Genomic DNA, 15,143 nt, shown 5'->3' with positions numbered 1-15,143 from the left:
TAATTATTTTATAGGAACATCTTGTTTGTGAATTTCCTCCTATCGTGGTAAATATCTTATTGTTATTCAAATATATGATAGCTCTACAGCCACCAACAAAGGTTGTACATCAATTATTTGAAGAATGGGGGAGACTTAAGAATGCATTTGTAGGAGTTTCATGCACCGCAGGAGGATTTTTTTCTAGCATTTTAGCATTTTAACACTGTAGTCAGATCTTATAGTGAATGAATAAATGCACTACAAACAATATTTGTTGTAGCCTTTTTTGTTTCTGCGCTGTCTAAATTTAAAACAGTGGAGCAGAGAAGATTTACTTATTTGATTTTATATTATCACTCTGACACAGTGACTCATGCTGTATGAAATTTAGCCCATTTTTTTTTTGTTTATTTTACATCATTTGTTGCTTGGCTTTCTTTAAAGGGTACCTTTCATCAAAAAAACTTTTGTTATATTATAGATTAATGTATGCAGAATAACTTTCCAATAGCATGTTGTTAAAAAATATGCTTCTTTCTATTTAATTTTCCACTTTGAAAAAATGACCACTAGGGGTCTCCCTACCAGTCCTCTTTTTATAGATTTCAGACTCATGCTGGAGTCCTAAATCTCAGACTGCAGCTGGGACACAGACAAGCTCAGCACTGCTCCCTGGCAGGGAGCAGTGCAGAGATTGCGTGTGTCCCGGCTGCTGTCTGAGTTTTAGGACTCCAATATGAATTTGAAATCTGTATAAAAAAAAAAAGGCTTGCGGCCAGGACTGGTAGGGAGACCCCTAGTGGTCATTTTTTTCAAAGTGGAAAATTAAATAGAAAGAAGCATATTTTTTAATAACATGCTATTGGAAAGTTTTTCTGTATACATTAATCTATAATATATAAAAAAGTTTTTCTTGATGAAAGGTACCCTATAAACAAATCTTTTTTTGTGGTGCATTTTAACTACCATATTTGGCCCATGTGTCTTGTGAGGTGCTAAAATGGGCCGACCCTCCTAAAATGGAGATTTCCCAATCTGAACCCAGTCGAATTCTAGCCTGGAGTTATGCATTGTACAGCCTTTTCCCTGTAGACAGTTCGGCTTGGTGTTCTTTGTGTGTATGGGTATATTCGTGTGCACTCTCTCATGTCAGATGCAAGGTGCGCTCTCTCATTCTCACTGTGAGCACGGTGAGCTTGGTGATGCTTACAGCAGTGACTGTGAGAGCCTTTCTGTATTCTATCTGCTCTAGTTGTTTCTAGAAACAGAATGTATCTAACAGGTAGTGGACAGTATATAAGTAGATAGACCCCTAGTGGTCTACATTTTCATACAGATTTTTAAGCAAAATAAAATAAATGTTTTTCTTTTTCTAATGCAATAATATTGAAAAGTATCTATGATTCACATGTCCTAATATATTTTAAACACTGCATTAAAATAACATTATTTTTTTAGGGGCGATGTCTGGCACTTTTTTTTATAGCAATTTGCCCCGGAAATAAAAGAAGCACTCTGGGTTTTATAGCCGGCATTTATTATTGTAGGTGTAAGTGAAGTTTTTTTTTTACACCTTTTTTTGTGTGCTGGTAATGTGTAGGAGCACCAAATTTTTTGAAGGGGTACTCCGCTGCTCAGCGTTTGGAACAAACTGTTCCAAATGCTGGAGCCGGCACCGGGAGCTCGTGACGTCATAGCCTCAACAAAAAATCTGCAGAAATGTGTACACCAAAAGGCGCAAAAAATAACACTTGAGCCAAAATTGCGCCAAATATAGACGGGGAAATGGGTAAACACAATGATAAATGTCAGCCTATGTGTTGCCTGCCCTGGAGTTAGGTGGTACACTTAGTCACCCAGACAGATCCTTGTCCCCCCCACTAAACGACCATGTGGCCGTTCCTGGTACTCTCTTCTATTTGCAAATTTGGTAGACCAGACGTCACTGTCTTCTGTGTATCTCTATGAGCAGGACCTCAGAGAGCAGAACTTCAAATTTGTCTGTAAATCAAAATATTAATGATTTGTAATTTCAGGAAGATACTACAAGCACTACTTCAAATGTTACCTTAGAACTTCTTAAGACCTTAAGACCTGTCTTGGTAAGTCATTTCCATAATGTTTCTTGTGCAACTGTAGCTAGGGACGTAGCTATAGGGGGTGTCGAGGTAGCATTGCACTGGGCCCTGGTGCCTAAGGGGGCCCTAAAGCACATTTGCCCCATAAGAGACAGTATTATAATTATTACATGGGGCCCTGTTGCAGATTTTTCTTCAGAACCAAAAGCTATAATTTAATCTGCTTACTGTGGATACCTGGGGAGGACATGCTAAAAGCGGGTGGGGGAGGGGTGTATGTGTGCTGTGTTGGATTAGTCTGACCGCTGGGACCTCCCGCATGTGCTCCAGGCTCTCCTTCTGACTGGGGCATGTCAACAACCACACAAAGCAGCGGCTGACACGTCCCCTCTATGCATCTCTAGGGAAGAGCCTGAGCGCTGCATTCTGGAGTCTCCGGGTTCTCCCATAGAGCAGCTTGAAGGGGACGTGTTGGTGCTTGCGGTGGTCGACAGACTACATTTAGTGGGGCGCCATGCGGGAACTTGCAGGGGGTCCCAGTGCGATCTGACACATATCCTTTACTCTTAGGATAGGTGATAAGTTTTTATTTTATCCCAAAGTACTCCTTTAAGAGACAGGGTTCACTAGTACTTGCAGCCAAGTTTGATCCAGAGCAGTGAAAGTTATGGTTAGCTAAAGTGCCGTTGAGCCCAAAGTGTCCATCCCCTAGAATCACTACACAATTGTCAAGGATGAGGGTGTGCCCTAGTAGTATATAGCTGCAGCATAACAGGTAACTTTTACTGAACATCTTTCACATATTGTTGGCACAAATTACCAGTTCCAACATAAACAGTCACTAAAGTAGATTACGGTAGATGGTACTGAAGGAGTTAACAAGTGTAGATGTTGTTTTGAGCAGTTCCTGAGATGAAAACCTTACAAAATTTTAAATATGCTGCAGGGTGGCTGACAACAGGAAACATTCATATAGCCAGACCAGAGCAGGGCCGGACTGGGTGTGAAAACCAGCCCTGGAAAAAATTACATACCAGCCCCATAGTGTTGCGTCATTATACCAGCACGTCGTCATTTTCTTGCTCATGAAAGGTAAAATCATGCATTTTAAAGCATATTAGTTTCCCCACATTAGGTGCAGTATAGTTCCCCACATTAGGTGCAGTATAGTTCCCCCCACATTAGGTGCAGTATAGTTCCCCCCAACATTAGGTGCAGTATAGTTCCCCCCAACATTAGGTGCAGTATAGTTCCCCCCAACATTAGGTGCAGTATAGTTCCCCCCTCATTAGGTGCAGTATAGTTCCCCCCTCATTAGGTGCAGTATAGTTCCCCCCTCATTAGGTGCAGTATAGTTCCCCCCACATTAGGTGCAGTATAGTTCCCCCCTCATTAGGTGCAGTATAGTTCCCCCCACATTAGGTGCAGTATAGTTCCCCCCACATTAGGTGCAGTATAGTTCCCCCCACATTAGGTGCAGTATAGTTCCCCCCCACATTAGGTGTAGTATGGTTCCCCCACATTAGGTGCAGTATAGTTCCCCCACATTAGGGTGGCAGTATAGTTCCCCCACATTAGGCTGGCAGTATAGTTCCCCCACATTAGGCTGGCAGTATAGTTCCCCCACATTAGGCTGGCAGTATAGTTCCCCCACATTAGGCTGGCAGTATAGTTCCCCCACATTAGGCTGGCAGTATAGTTCCCCCACATTAGGCTGGCAGTATAGTTCCCCCACATTAGGCTGGCAGTATAGTTCCCCCACATTAGGCTGGCAGTATAGTTCCCCCACATTAGGCTGGCAGTATAGTTCCCCCACATTAGGCTGGCAGTATAGTTCCCCCACATTAGGCTGGCAGTATAGTCCCCCCACATTAGGCTGGCAATATAGTTCCCCCACATTAGGCTGGCAGTATAGTTCCCCCACATTAGGTGCAGTATAGTTCCCCCACATTAGGTGCAGTATAGTTCCCCCCACATTAGGTGCAGTATAGTTCCCCCCACATTAGGTGCAGTATAGTTCCCCCCACACTAGGTGCAGTATAGTTCCCCCCACACTAGGTGCAGTATAGTTCCCCCCACACTAGGTGCAGTATAGTTCCCCCCACACTAAGTGCAGTATAGTTCCCCCCCCCCCCACATTAGGTGCAGTATAATTCCCCACATTAGGCTGGCAGTATAGTTCCCCCACATTAGGTGCAGTATAGTTCCCCACATTATGTGCAGTATAGTTCCCCCGACATTAGGTGCAGTATAGTCCCCCCCCCCCCCCACATTAGGCTGGCAGTATAGTTCCCCCACATTAGGCTGGCAGTATAGTTCCCCCACATTAGGTGCAGTATAGTTCCCCACATTAGGTGCAGTATAGTTCCCCACATTAGGTGCAGTATAGTTCCCCACATTAGGTGCAGTATAGTTCCCCACATTAGGTGCAGTATAGTTCCCCACATTAGGAGCAGTACAGTTCCCCACATTAGGTGCAGTATAGTTCCCCCCACATTAGGTGCAGCATAGTTCCCCACATTAGGTGCAGTCACTGAGGACAATAAGGGCTCTGTACACTGAGGACAATCAGGGCTCTGTACACTGAGGACAATCAGGGCTCTGTACACTGAGGACAATCAGGGCTCTGTACACTGAGGACAATCAGGGCTCTGTACACTGAGGTCAATCATGGCTCTGTACACTGAGGACAGGCAGGGCTCTGTACACTGAGGACAGGCAGGGCTCTGTACACTGAGGACAGGCAGGGCTCTGTACACTGAGGACAGGCAGGGCTCTGTACACTGAGGACAGGCAGGGCTCTGTACACTGAGGACAGGCAGGGGTCTGTACGAGAGAGAGAGCAGCCAGGGTGGCGGGCGCACTGAACGGTGGCACAGTGAACTCCGACGTTGCGCTGCTGCGCTTAGACGTGAGGTCACGTCACCCCCATGCAGTGGCGTCTCCAGCATTCATATTTAGGGGGGGCACATGGGGGGCCAGTGACAAAAGTGGGGGGGGCAATTTTAAAACATGTGTGCGTGTGTATATATATATATATATATATATATATATATATACATATATATATATATATATACACACACAAACGGATTTTTTTTCCGTTTTTTCCATAGAATTTTGGGTAAATGACTGATGTCATTATAAAGCAGAATTGGTGGCGCAAAAAATAAGCCATCATATGGATTTTTAGGTGCAAAATTGAAAGGGTTATGATTTTTAAAAGGTAAGGAGGAAAAAACGATAGTGGAAGAACGCTCGGTCCTTAAGGCGTTAAAACTTTTGGACACTACCATCAACTTTGATAGCGTCATCTAAAGTGTTAATGTCAAACATCAGCCTGATTGGTGATGTCTGGCATTAGCTGAGGGTTCTAGCTAATGATTTATACAACACAGTGGGAGCAGACACTGTGCGTACACATACGCCTTGCATCCTTAGGGCTCATTTACACGGATGGATCCCCAGCATATATTACGCTGCGGATCCCCCGACAATGGACCCTACAGTGCTGCCTCTATCTGTGTCTGCTCAAAACAGCAATCCTCCGCTATGAGCAGACACGCTTTCATGTGTATACTCGCACACATCGCGGCTGCTCTCGGTCTTGCTCAGAGAGCAGGAGGAGCGGGCATGATGTGTGCGAGTATACACATCAAAAGCGTGTCTGATCGTAGCGGAGGATTGCCATTATGAGCAGGCACAGATAGAGGCAGCACTGTAGGGTCCATTGTCGGGGGATCCGCAGCATAAAATACACTGGGGATCCACCCCTGAATGAGCCCTTAGGGTACGTTCACACGTACAGGATCTGCTGTATATTTTCTGCAGCTGATTTTGCTACCTATTGAAGCTAATGGGTTGCAAAATCAGCTGCACAAAATATGCATCAAAAATATGCAGCAGATCCTGTACATGTGAATGTACCCTTAAGGGGTTAATGATAAGCTAGCAGTGTGTTCACATGTTGTCCTTCCAGAGGGGTCACTTTCCCTCCTCCAGTGTCCACAGGTCACCAATAGTGTTGAGCGGCATAGGCCATATTCGAATTCGCGAATATTCGCGAATATATGGACGAATATTCGTCATATATTCGCGAATATTCGCATATTCGTTATATCCTCGTTTTATTTTCGCATAGGCGAATATTCGCGTATGCGAAAATTTACAGATGTGAAAATTAGTATATACAAAATTAGCATAAGGTAAAATTCGCATATACGAATATTCGCATATGCTAATTTTCGCATATGCGAATTTTCGCACGCCAGTCTCACACAGTAGTATTAGAGCCTTCTTTACACCACACAAGCTGGAAGCAGAGAGGGGTGATCACTGTGATGTGTACTGTGAAGAAAAAAAAAAAAAAAAAAAAAAAAACAACGAATATTCGTAATTACGAATTTGCGAATATGCGATATTCGCGAATAATATTCGAATTGCGAATATTCGCGAGCAACACTAGTCACCAACAGGTCACATTACCAGAACAATTTATGGAAAAATCGCGGCCAAAATTGCGCTGTTTTACTGCGATTTACGAAAAATCGCTGTAAAAGCACGCAATTTTTGCCGCGATTTTTTCCAAAAATTGTTGTGATAATGTGGCCTGTTGGTGACCTGTGGACACTGGAGGAGGGAAAGTGACCCCTCTGGACTGCTACTATACACATCACCCAGCCCCGGGATAGACTGCTGATCAGGGGGAGAGAGGGAGGACACGGGACATCACTCACCTCACATGAAGCGGCCGCTCTGCTGTGTGACCTGTCAGCTCTCTGCCCCTCCTCTCCTGTGCTGGGGGCGGAGCCATCAATGTATCGGGACAACCCTATTTATTTTAAATTGGGGGGGCCCAAGGAGGGGCACGGCCTGATCTAGGGGGAGCCATGGCCCCCTCTGGCCCCCCCCTAGCGACGCCACTGCCCCCACGGTGATGTGACCTCACGTCTAAGCGCAGCAATGCGCCACGCCGGAGCTCAAAGTACCTCTCCCAGGCAGCCGACCACCTAGGGCCGTAAGTAAGACCGCTCAGGGCTGGTGCAAGGATTTTTGCCGCCCTAGGCGAAAGTGAATTTTGCCGCCCCCTTGACCCCGCCTACTGGATCTGCCCTTTTACTCGCCCCACCTTACTACTGGGCTGACACACTGTAACAAACCCACTCCCCATGTAATCTCCTTACTACTGGGGTTACACACTGTAACAATCCTCAACCTCATGTAATCACCTTACTACTGGGGTGACACACTGTAACAAACATCCTCTTAATGTAATCTCCTTACCACTGGGGTGACACACTGTAACAAACCTCCTCCTCATGTAATCTCCTTACTACTGGGGTGACACACTGTAACAAACCCACTCCTCATATAATCTCCTTAATACTGGGGTGACACACTGTAACAAACCTCCTCCTCATGTAATCTCCTTACTACTGGGGCCGCTCTGCTAGTGGGTCGTTCCCCCCGTGGGCACTGGTGTCGCGGCGGTGGTGGTCGCCGCCCAGTGCTACGCCATTTTATGCCAGGGACGTTAGGGACCCACTCTAAATAGGTGGCCTTGATGTGGCGAGTGGGCTTGTACTTTTTGATCAAAAATGTATACTAACAACCTGTTAGTTTTTGATATTATGCTGAGAAGCAATCAGATCATTATACAAGATTGTAGATGTGCACCATGTCTGTTTTCTACTTGAGTACACACTGTAACAAACCTCCTCCTACTGTTATCTCCTTACTACTGGGGTGACACACTGTAACAAACCCACTCCTCATGTAATCTCATTACTACTGGGTTGACACACAGTAACAAACCTCCTCCTCAAGAAATCTCCTTACTACTGAGGTGACACACTGTAACAAACCTCCTCCTCATATAATCTCCTTATTACTGGAGTGACACACTGTAACAAACCTCCTCCTCATGTAATCTCCTTACACAAGTATAGCATACAGTATCACACATTATAGCATTAGATACAGGGACTCAACAACCAGTCTCTGTGTATCTATAGGGGGATTAGATACACAGCTCCGCAGACAATATCACACATAGAGCGATTAGATAAGTGTTTCCCAACCAGGGTGCCTCCAGCTGTTGCAAAACTACAACTCCCAGCATGCCCGGACAGCCAAAGGCCGCAACATCTGGAGGCACCCTGGTTGGCAAAAACTAATATAGAGGTATATACCAGCTGTATACCACATAAGTGATTTATATACAGGAACATATAAAGGTATATACCAGCTGTATACAGATCTGTATACCATAAAAGTGATTACAGTTACATTTTGGGACTCACAATTACATCTCTTCTGATCAGCGTCGTCCTCTTTCCTTTTCTTCTCCATCCGGCTCAGACCGCCATGGCGTCTTCTTTCAGCCAAAACTTCATCTCTTCAGCATCTGCAGGACAAACATGTTAGACCCTGCATTTTTCTAGCGCTCTCTATTGCCGATCCCCCCTCCTGCCCCCCTGTGCGATTTCATTAACTCCCCCCACCTCTCCCTTACATGAGGAGGTTTGTTACAGTGTGTCATCCCAGTAGTAAGGTGATTACACGAGGAGTGGGTTTGTTTCAATGTGTCACCCCAGTAGTAAGGTGATTACATGAGGAGGTTTGTTACAGTGTGTCATCCCAGTAGTAAGGTGATTACATGAGGAGGAGGTTTGTTACAGTGTGTCATCCCAGTAGTAAGGTGATCACATGAGGAGGGGGTTTGTTACTAATGGGGTGACACACTGTAAGGTGATTACATGAGGAGGAGGTTTGTTACAGTGTGTCACCCCAGTAGTAAGGAGATTACATGAGGAGTGGGTTTGTTACAGTGTATCACCCCAGTAGTAAGGAGATTACATGAGGAGGAGGTTTGTTACAGTGTGTCACCCCGGTAGTAAGGTGATTACATGAGGAGGGGGTTTGTTACAGTGTGTCACCCCAGTAGTAAGGAGATTACATGAGGAGGAGGTTTGTTACAGTGTGTCACCCCAGTAGTAAGGATATTACATGAGGAGGAGGTCTGTTACAGTGTGTCACCCCAGTAGTAAGGAGATTACATGAGGAGGGGGTCTGTTACAGTGTGTCACCCCAGTAGTAAGGAGATTACATGAGGAGTGGGTTTGTTACAGTGTGTCACCCCAGTAGTAAGGAGATTACATGCGGAGGAGGTTTGTTACAGTGTGTCACCCCACTAGTAAGGAGATTACATGAGGAGGCAGGGGAGGTGGGGGTTTAATGAAATTAACACCCCTCCCACCCCCCTCCTCCCCCAGTACAATTTCATTAACACACTCCCCCTCCTCCCTACCTCTGTACGATTTAATTGACCCCCCACCCCACCCCTGTACGATTTAATTAACCCCTCCACCCCACCCCTGTACGATTTAATTAACTCTCCACCCCACGACAATTTAATTAACTCCCCACTCCACTAATTCCCCGTCCCCCCCCCTCCCGTCTCACCTGCTCAGATCAGTCAGGGCAGCGGGCAGGCAGGAGGCAGCGTGTCTCACAGCAGGGCGCGCGTTCCGGTGATGACGAGTGACGTCCCCCTGCGCAGCGTCAGGGGCGTCACTCATCCTCCAGTGCCAGCCCGCCGCAGGCCAATTAGAATGGTGAGCGCGGCGGTAGGGTTGGATGGATGAGCGGTTTCTCAGCCCTGCTCCGCTCCTGTATTAACATGCGGGACGGGCAGGGCATGTTTTGAGCTGGAGCGTGCGGCTTTTCGCTTGCCGCGCTCCTCAAACATGGGATGGGGATATTATATCGGCTTTGCTGGGTGGTTGCGACTACAGGCAGAGCGGCGCCCTATAGGTAAAACTGGCCCTGAGCCCGCTGGACCTATTTTCATGTAGGGGCCTAGAGCCCCTACGTTAATCCGGCCCCAAAGCGGCCCCAGGCCCAGCGGCCCAACGGGATAATTCCCGGTATCCCGGTAGGCCAGTCCGGGCCTGGACCAGAGGACCAAAAAGTCACAAATTTGCTAAGAATCTTTGCTCAGGTGATTCTCCCTTTATACAAATAAGAAAATTTCAGAAGTAGTGAGAAGTAAAATGTAAATCCTTCAAACTGTACACAGGATATAGGATGTAGTCCTCAGCAAAGTAGTTTGTTGTGGTAAACATGATCCTGGTAGCTTTAGCAACTTAAATTAAAGAGGTTATCCAGCAATAACATAATAGATCTAGTTTCTTTCAAAAATAGTGCCACACCTGTCCACAGGTTGTGTGTGGCATTACATCTTGGCTCCATTCATTTCACTGGAACTGAGCTGCAAAACTACATGAAACCTGCAGACAAATGTGGTGCAGATTTTTTTTTTCAAGAAATCAGTTGTTTTTCTAATGCTAGATAGTGTTGAGCGGCATAGGCCATATTCGAATTCGCGATATTTTGCGAATATATGGACGAATATTCGTCATATATTCGCTAAATTTGCATATTCGTAATATTCGCGGTTTATTTTCGCGAAAATTAGCATATGCGAACATTAGCATATGCAGAAATTAGCATTAAAAATTAGCATCTACAAAAATTTGCATATGCAAAAATTTGCATATGCGCAAATTAGCATATGCAAAAATTTGCATATGCGCAAATTAGCATATGCAAAAATTAGCATATGCGAAAATTCGCACGCCAGTCTCACACAGTAGTATTAGAGCCTTCTTTACACCACACAAGCTGGAAGAAGAGAGGGATGATCACTGTGATGTGTACTGTGAGGAGAAGAAAAAAAAAAAGAAAAATAAATAAGAATATTTGTAATTACGAATATATAGTGCTATATTCGCGAATTTGCAAATATGCGATATTCGCGAATAAAATTCGCATTGCGAATATTCGCGAGCAACACTAATGCTAGATAGCCCATCTAAATGGGCACTATCATCAAACAGGATTTTTTATATTTTATTCCTTATGACAAATAAATAACTTTTTTAATTGGCTTCCTTTAAAAACAAAAATAAAAAAAGTTTTATGTTAGTTTTTCGGCTGTATACTTCTGGCCACCAGGAGTCTCCCTTCTTGGTCAGAACACATTCTGTCTGGTCAAAATCTAAGATTTTGGTCTCCTGCTTGTAATGGCAGGAGACCAAACTGAGGAAGTGTTTCCCTGCACTGAGCTTGGTTGACAGCTGCAAAAAGCCTCACTGACAGCTGCAAAGACTAAAAAGCTGAACAGAGCCTCACTGAAAGAAGCACAGACTGAAAGCTGCTGCAACCATGTGAGGGATGAAGAGGTCCCCCAGCAGGCTTCAGTGATGTCATGCCTACTGGGAAATGCTCACTTTCTTCTGCTGAGAGATTTCAGTCATATGAGCAAGAATAAAGGTAAGATACACAGCTTTTTAAAGCTCTGAATTTTTTTTCTAAGAGTGGGAGGGGTGTTAGGAAGGGAGGGGTGTTAAGTCAGCCTTAAGTCAATGTGATCTAGGAAATCTAGACTTATAAAGGGAGCTAAATATATTAACTCCACCTATTTACTGGAAAATTTTGTTAAATTCTAGAGAATAGTAGGAGGTTAACTAATAGTTAAAGGGGTACTCCACGCTAGACATCTTATCACTTATCACATCATGAGATGTCTGATTGCGGGGGTCCCGCTGCTGGGGACCCCCGCAATCTCTCCTACAGCCCCCTGAGTCATCACTGCACGGAGCTAAGTTTGCTCCATGCATGATGACTCACGCTACAGGGGCCAGAGTATAGTGATGTCACAGCTCTGCCCCCTTAATGCAAGTTTATGGGAGGGGGCGTATCGGCTGCAGGAGAGATTGTGTAGATCTCGAGCAGTGGGACCCCTGCAATCTGACATCTTATCCTCTATCCTTTGGATGGGGGATTAACCCCTTAAGGACACAGGGCGTATCCATACACCCCCGTTTCCAAGTTCTTAAGGACACAGGGCGTATGGATACGCCCTGCGCATTTCCGGCCCCAGCCGCTAGCTGGAGCGGAGCCGGTGCCGGATGCCTGCTGAAATCGTTCAGCAGGCATCCCGGCATATCGCCCAGGGGGGTCATTATGTCCCCCCATGTCGGCGATTGCCGCAGATCGCTGGACAATTCAGTCCAGCGATCTGCGGCGGATTCCGGGTCAATCGGGTCTCCAGTGACCCGATGACCCGGAATTACTGGCTGATCGGGGCCGTCAGAGACGTCCCCGAACAGCCATTGCCAGCAGGGGTGAGGTGGCACTGGTGCCACCTCACGATTGCCCTGATTCGTCGGCCGGTTTCCCGGCCGACCAATCAGGGCGCCTACTGCGGGTGTCACTCCCGCAACCCGCTCCACCCCTCTTCCGGAGGACGTGAGCGGGTGCGGGCAGAAGACCCCGGGTGCTGGGGACCCCGATCCCCGGCATCCCTGTTGGGATCGGGGCCCCAGGAGCGACGGCGGCGGCGAGGGACTGACATCTGCGGCGGCATCATGGAGCAGCAGCAGGAGGTGAGTGACAGCCTCCTGCTGTTGCTTAGCAACAGCTCCCAGCATGCAAAAAGGGCATGCTGGCAGCTGTAGTTATGCAACAGCAGGAGGCAGACCACCACAACTCCCAGCATGCCCTTAATGGCATGCTGGGACTTGTAGTTTTGCAACAGTTGGAGGCACATTTTTCTATGGAAAAGTGTACCTTCAGCTGTTGTATAACTACAACTCCCAGCTTACACAATCAGCTAAAGTGCATGCTGGGAGTTGTAGTGGTGCATCTGGTGGTTGCATAACTACAACTCCCAGCATGCCCGTTGGCTGTCGGTGACTGCTGAGAGTTGTAGTTTTGCAACAGCTGAAGGCACACTGAGTTAAGTAGCAAACCAGTGTGTCTCCAGCTGTTGCATAACTACAATCCCCAGCATCCCCAGCCAAAGTAGTATGCCTCCGGCTGTTGCATAACTACAAGACCCAGCATGGCCTTCCGCTGTCCGTACATGCTGGGGGTTGTAGCTTTTGCAACAGCTGAAGGCACACTGGTTGCAAAACACCGAGTTTGTTACCAAACTCGGTGTTTCACAACCTGTGTGCCTCCAGCTGTTGCAAAAATACAACTCCCAGCATGCACTGATAGACCGTACATGCTGGGAGTTGTAGTTTTGCAACAGCTGGATGTTTCTCCCACCCCCGCCCCCCCCCCAATGTGAACGTACAGGGTACACTCACATGGGCAGAGGATTACAGTAAGTATCCGGCTGCAAGTTTGAGCTGCGGCAAATTTTCACATTTGCAAAAGTCGTGAAACACCTGTAGGGTATTAAGGTTCACATTACCACTTGTTACGTTCCCCGAGGGGTCTAGTTTCCAAAATGGTATGCCATGTGTTTTTTTTTTTTTTTTGCTGTCCTGGCACCATAGGGGCTTCCTAAATGCGGCATGCCCCCAGAGCAAAATTTGCTTTCAAAAAGCCAAATGTGACTCCTTCTCTTCTGAGACCTGTAGTGCACCAGCAGAGCAATTTTCACCCCCATATGGGGTGTGTTCTGAATCGGGAGAAATTGGGTTTCAAATTTGGGTGGGTATTTTCTGCTATTACCCTTTTTAAAAATGTTAAATTTTTGGGAAACCAAGCATTTTAGGTAAAAAAAAATTATTTTTTTTTACATATGCAAAAGTCGTGAATCACCTGTGGGGTATTAAGGTTCACTTTACCCCTTGTTACGTTCCCTGAGGGGTCTAGTTTCCAAAATGGTATGCCATGTGTTTTTTTTTTTTTTTGCTGTCCTGGCACCATAGGGGCTTCCTAAAGGTGACATGCCCCCCAAAAACCATTTGTCGCTCCTTCCCTTCTGAGCCCTCTACTGTGCCCACTGAACAATTAACATAGACATATGAGGTATGTGCTTACTCGAGAGAAATTGGGTTTCAAATACAAGTAAAAATTTTCTCCTTTTTACCCCTTGCAAAAATTCAAAAATTGAGTCTACAAGAACATGCGAGTGTAAAAAATGAAGATTTTGAATTTTCTCCTTCACTTTGCTGCTATTCCTGTGAAACACCTAAAGGGTTAATACACTTACTGAATGTCATTTTGAATACCTTGGTGGGTGCAGTTTTTATAATGGGGTCTTTTATGGGGTATTTCTAATATGAAGACCCTTCAAATCCACTACAAAACTGAACTGGTCCATGAAAAATAGTGAGTTTGAAAATTTTGTGAAAAATTTCAAAATTGCAGCTGAACTTTGAAGCCCTCTGGTGTCTTCCAAAAGTAAAAACTCATAAATTTTATGATGCAAACATAAAGTAGACATATTGTATATGTGAACCCAAAAAAAAATATTTTGAATATCCATTTTCCTTACAAGCAGAGAGCTTCAAAGTTAGAAAAATGCAAAATTTTCATTTTTTTCATCAAATTTGGAGATTTTTCACCAAGAAAGGATGCAAGTTACCACAAAATTTTATCACTAAGTTAAAGTAGAATAAGTCACGAAAAAACTATCTCGGAATCAGAATGATAAGTAAAAGCATTCCAGAGTTATTAATGTTTAAAGTGACAGTGGTCAGATTTGCAAAAAATGCTCTGGTCCTTAAGGTGTAAAATGGCCTGGTCCTTAAGGGGTTAAATGTCTAGGGCCGAGTACCCCTTTAATGCTGTGTCACCAGAGGTGGCAGCAGAGAGCAGAAAGTCAATGTGCATGGAAATGTCTGAGAGTGAATAGGTCTAACTCCTTCTTTACAATCTGCCATTACCTAGCAATATTAGTAGAGCACAATTCAATAACTTTACCGTACATTATACAACAGCACAAAATATACCCTACTGCACAGTTACATATATTTAAAGGTGGAATCCTGAACAAAGCTAAAAGCAACTTTAACTTTGCTCTAGATTTCCCAGCATTCTGTGGACACATTGCAGGACTTTGTCCCTGTGGTAGCATTACAGGAAAATATAACACTGCCAGATTCCCCCACACGGTTCTTGCATCATGTACGGCATGTCCCGGCTGCTATTAGTAGCCAGGGACCCACCAGTAATGGTGGACATCAGCGATGTCCGTCATTACCGCCATGTCCGCCAGTCTGCTGATGTCCGCCATTAAGCCCTCAGATGGCGTTGTCAATACCAATTACGTCATCTGCG

The 15,143-nt window shown here is 45.5% G+C and overlaps 1 protein-coding gene across 5 annotated transcripts in view; it reads left to right on the top strand.

Moving 5' to 3' along the window:
- Positions 1-15,143, top strand: part of LOC130369567 (ranaspumin-like) — a 120,696-nt gene that overhangs the window by 57,769 nt on the left and 47,784 nt on the right. For all 5 annotated transcript variants that reach the window (XM_056574967.1, XM_056574966.1, XM_056574968.1 and 2 more), the window contains exons 5-6: positions 15-47; positions 2,019-2,084. In XM_056574967.1, the coding sequence (XP_056430942.1) occupies positions 15-47; positions 2,019-2,084 (99 nt within the window). The remainder of the gene's footprint in view (positions 1-14; positions 48-2,018; positions 2,085-15,143) is intronic.

This window comes from Hyla sarda, chromosome 4, assembly GCF_029499605.1.
Source record: "Hyla sarda isolate aHylSar1 chromosome 4, aHylSar1.hap1, whole genome shotgun sequence".
In the NCBI taxonomy this organism is placed as follows: domain Eukaryota; kingdom Metazoa; phylum Chordata; class Amphibia; order Anura; family Hylidae; genus Hyla; species Hyla sarda.
This window is presented reverse-complemented; position numbering and strand designations above follow the sequence as displayed.